Here is a 3,914-nt window from a genome sequence, read left to right on the forward strand (position 1 = left end):
AGTGGGAGAGCTGTGGGGACCGCCGCAGTCTCTGAAGTGGAGAAGTCACTCATTCACTCACCCATTCATTCATTCAGTGACACCCTCTGTGTCAGGTGCCTGGATCGTGGCCCCTGCTGCCCCTCATCGGCCGCCCTTGCTACTGCTCTTGCTAAAAGCACCTTCCTGCTTTTGCCATACCCTTGTCTAGGCTCTGCAGGGGCTCTTGTCCCCCTGCTGTGAAATCCAGACTTCCATGGGGCTTGTGGGACCTCCCAGGAACTCCCGCCTCTCTCCAGCCTAATCCCTGTCTCACCACTGGCCCCCACCCCGGCCTCTGACCCCGCTGTGGTCATCTGCTGCTCTCGAGCTACTTGTCCCCGACACCAGGTGGGTCCCCATCTAGCTCCCAGAATGTGGCCCAGGTGTCACACTTGCAGGAAACCTTCCCTGGCATGCCCAACACCACCACTGGCTGAGTTCAGTGTCCTCTGGGCTCCTGTGGCACCCTGTCCTCTGCCACCCTCAGGATCTCTGCCCAGAAGACCAGCCCACCTCACTCTTCAAGGCCTGTCCAGATGCTGTTGCCTCCTTGCTTCGTGGCTCCGAGTCACACCCTGCTCAGCACTTGTGCCAGCCTGTAACAACCTCTGTCCTGTGCCTCCCACTGGACCGCAGGCGCCCTGGAGGAGGGGTTGTGTGTTTTTCATCTTTTTGTCCTAAGTGCGCTACCTGGCACATGAGTAGGCACTCAGTAACTATTAGATGGTTGGATTGATGAATGGGTGGATAGATTGATTGATTTAAGCATGGATGAGTGGATGGATGGATGAATGGGTGGATGGATATATTGAAGGATGGATTGATTTAAGGATGCATGAGTGGTTGGATTTATGAATGGATGGATGGACTTACGGATGCATACATGAGTGGACAGATGGATGGATGTATGGATGGATGGCTAAGTAGTGTCTCCACGTGAAAGGCATGGCCATTTGTCACAGGGTGCACACAGGCGCGTTAGGCTTGACTTGTGCTCTGCAGACCATGGGACAAGTTGAGGAGGAAGACTTGGTCAGTCTTTGTGATAAGAAGGCCTTAGCCCTATGAACATGGCCAAGTCTTGGCCCTCTCTCCTCTTTTAAACACTAAACTTTGGGGTGGGAGAGTGGGAACTTCTGCAGGTTGAGACTCATGGTGAAATCGAGGCAGAAGAATCGCTTGAGCCCAGGAGTGTGAGGTTGCTGTGAGCTAGGCTGACGCCACGGCACTCTAGCCCGGGCAGAAGAATGAGACTCTGTCTCAAGGCACGGGGCAGGTCGCTATTGCCACCACGGGTGGCATGTGTTGTGCTCTCCCTGGGCACCAAGGCCTGGTCTGAGCACTCAGCTTGATTTGCACCTTGGACCCTGCAGAGCCTCCACGGCAGGTGCAGGGCTGAGCCCTTGGCTGCAGGCGAGGCTGTGTGTTGCTGACCAGACGCCTTCTGACCAGTGTCCTTTCTTGACCACAGAGTCCTCAGCCAAGCAGAAGGGAACCATTAACAGCTTGAGGAGCTGCTGGCCTGGGGACCACCAGCCTCACTCCCAGCTCACCCGCAAGATGTGGGCAGCCCTCATGCTCATTTGGATTTCCTCCTTGTCCTTATCTGAAAGCCGAGTGGCATCTGATGATCTACGTAAGTGAGAAAGCCGTGTGACTGCGGGACAGGCCCACAGTGGCCACAAAGCACCCTGAGCCCAGGAGAGAAGTGTCTGCAAATGCAGGCCAGCGAGTCAGGAGCCCCGGCCCGCGCCAGGGGCTGGGCTGGGAAGGTTGCCAGAGCGAACTTCTCTGGGGCTGGCGTGGGTAGGGAGCCCCAGCAGGACCAGGCAGCTGAGCCCTGAAAAGTTCACTTGCTTGGCTGCGTGATTTCGTGTCTCCTGTAAATGATCTTCACTGGCGAGTTCAGTCATTCAGACGTCAAATACGTAACTGTGCTCCTACCCTGTGCCAGGCAGTGTTCATCTCCAAGCACTCCTGCAGTGGATACCCCCACAAAGCCAAGCATTCTTTCATGATGTGAATATCTGCAACAACTTTTCTGCTTTGTAAACCCGGGTGTGTTTAACGGGGTTTTTCTATGGTGACTCACACCTGTCATGTGAGATTTCCACTCTGATGTTTTGGGAATTAGATCAAATCTTAAGACTTCAATGGGCTGGGGGTTCAGGAGGGCAAAGGAGTTTTAAAGTCAAAGTGCTGAGGCTGCACGCCAGGTGCGGGCAGGGAGAAGGGAGGACGACGTGTTCACACGGACATCACCTCCCCAACTCCACTGGGCTGAGGAGACCGGGCACAGCAAAGCCAGCCCGCGGGGGCGGAGCGGAGGGGTCTCTGAGTCATCCACGCGTGCACGTTTGAAAATGATTGTGTCTCTTTCTCTCGTTAGCCCCTAACACGATGTGGAATAAAGTCATCAAGAATGATACATCTGTGGAAACAGGTGATAATAAAACACTGGAGAAAATAACCACAGTGACAACTTCTCCTGTCACGCTGACCAAAGGGACTTCGGCAGCCAATCTCGCAGCTACTGACATCGTAACAGAGGAAACAGTCAGGACAGACACGGGCTCTCCAGCCACTGCACAAGGCACGACCGGCGGTGCAGCCTCCAGCGCTCCCCTGACATCTGCACTGCCCGTCCCCACGTCCCCATGGCAGACGCCATCCACTACCGCCGCTGGGCTCCCGCTGCCCAGCACACCCCCTGCACAAGTGCCAAGTAGCACGTTGCCAAGAACAGCCACACCGGCAACATCAGCCACTCACGCTCAGACTGCTGCCGCTGCCACAGCAAATGTGAGCAGTTCCACGAGCGCGCGCCGCCCTTCCGAGCACACACCCGCAAGCTCCACAGCAAGGCCTGCAACTCCCACTGGCCCCCAAGCACGAGGCCCCACCGTCCAGGCGGCCAAGGACTGGCCCGTGGTTCAGACAAGTAGCTCCACACCTGCCCCCTCCAGCGTGACTGCGGAGTCTGCCAACACCCCTTCCATGGCTTCGGTGTCCTCAACTGCGGTGACCGCCACCAAGGCACAAGCCGAGGAGCCCACTGCCAGCACGGTGCCAGCACCTCACCCCAGCCCAACCCCCAGGGCAGAGGCCACGTCCCCCACGACACAGCCAAGCCCTACGCCATCTACGCAGGGGCCTGATGGGCCAGGCACACCCCAGACACCTGAGGAGGTGGAGACCAAAGCCACTCCTAGTACTACGTCCGCCGGACCAACACCGAGGAGCTCAGGGGACCCGAAGATGCCAGCCACAGACTCATGCCAGCTCAGCACCCAGGGCCAGTACCTGCTGGTCACCACTGAGCCCCTGACCCCGTCCTTGGAGGACAAAACTTCTCTCCTGGTGGTGCTCTTACTCGGGGTGACCCTCTTCATCACAGTCTTGGTTTTGTTTGCCCTGCAAGCCTATGAGAGCTACAAGAAGAAGGACTACACCCAGGTGGACTATTTGATCAACGGCATGTACGCGGACTCGGAAATGTGAGCGTGGCGGGCTGGCTGGAAGGCCGGGCCCTTCCTCGTCCTTTCATTTTGCCTCTGAGACCAAACCAAGTGCTTCCAAAATTCTTCTGGTGCAATTTAGGAGATATGCCAGACGCTTAAACACATTTAATTGCTGTCAGATTAATTCCATGATCACTAAAGAGTTGCTGCTTTTTGCATATTTATTTTTGTAAACAATCGTGTGTACAGGAGCAGCCCGTGAGTCTGCCCCGGGGTGGGGCGGGCAAGCCCAGTGCCCCCAGCACGTGGCGTCCTGACCGGAATTAAAGCAATGACTATCTCTCCGTGTTTGTGTCAGAGCGTCCTGGCCACAGTCGCTCAGGGAGGAGCCTTTCTGAGATGCGTATGATGGGGTTTGTTTTACAGAGCCCT

At 56.4% G+C, this 3,914-nt stretch overlaps 1 protein-coding gene across 1 annotated transcript in view; it reads left to right on the top strand.

Moving 5' to 3' along the window:
* Nucleotides 1-3,702, top strand: part of LOC105827271 (chromosome unknown open reading frame, human C11orf24) — a 9,888-nt gene extending 6,186 nt beyond the window's left edge. Inside the window, exons 3-4 of the mRNA XM_012665334.1 lie at nucleotides 1,493-1,657; nucleotides 2,411-3,702. Of these exons, the coding sequence (XP_012520788.1) occupies nucleotides 1,582-1,657; nucleotides 2,411-3,522 (1,188 nt within the window). The 5' untranslated portion in view covers nucleotides 1,493-1,581 and the 3' untranslated portion in view covers nucleotides 3,523-3,702. The remainder of the gene's footprint in view (nucleotides 1-1,492; nucleotides 1,658-2,410) is intronic.
* The last annotated feature ends 212 nt before the right edge of the window (nucleotides 3,703-3,914 follow it).

The sequence above is a fragment of the Propithecus coquereli genome, unplaced genomic scaffold (genome assembly GCF_000956105.1).
Source record: "Propithecus coquereli isolate 6110/MARCELLA unplaced genomic scaffold, Pcoq_1.0 Scaffold120, whole genome shotgun sequence".
Taxonomy (NCBI): Eukaryota; Metazoa; Chordata; class Mammalia; order Primates; family Indriidae; genus Propithecus; species Propithecus coquereli.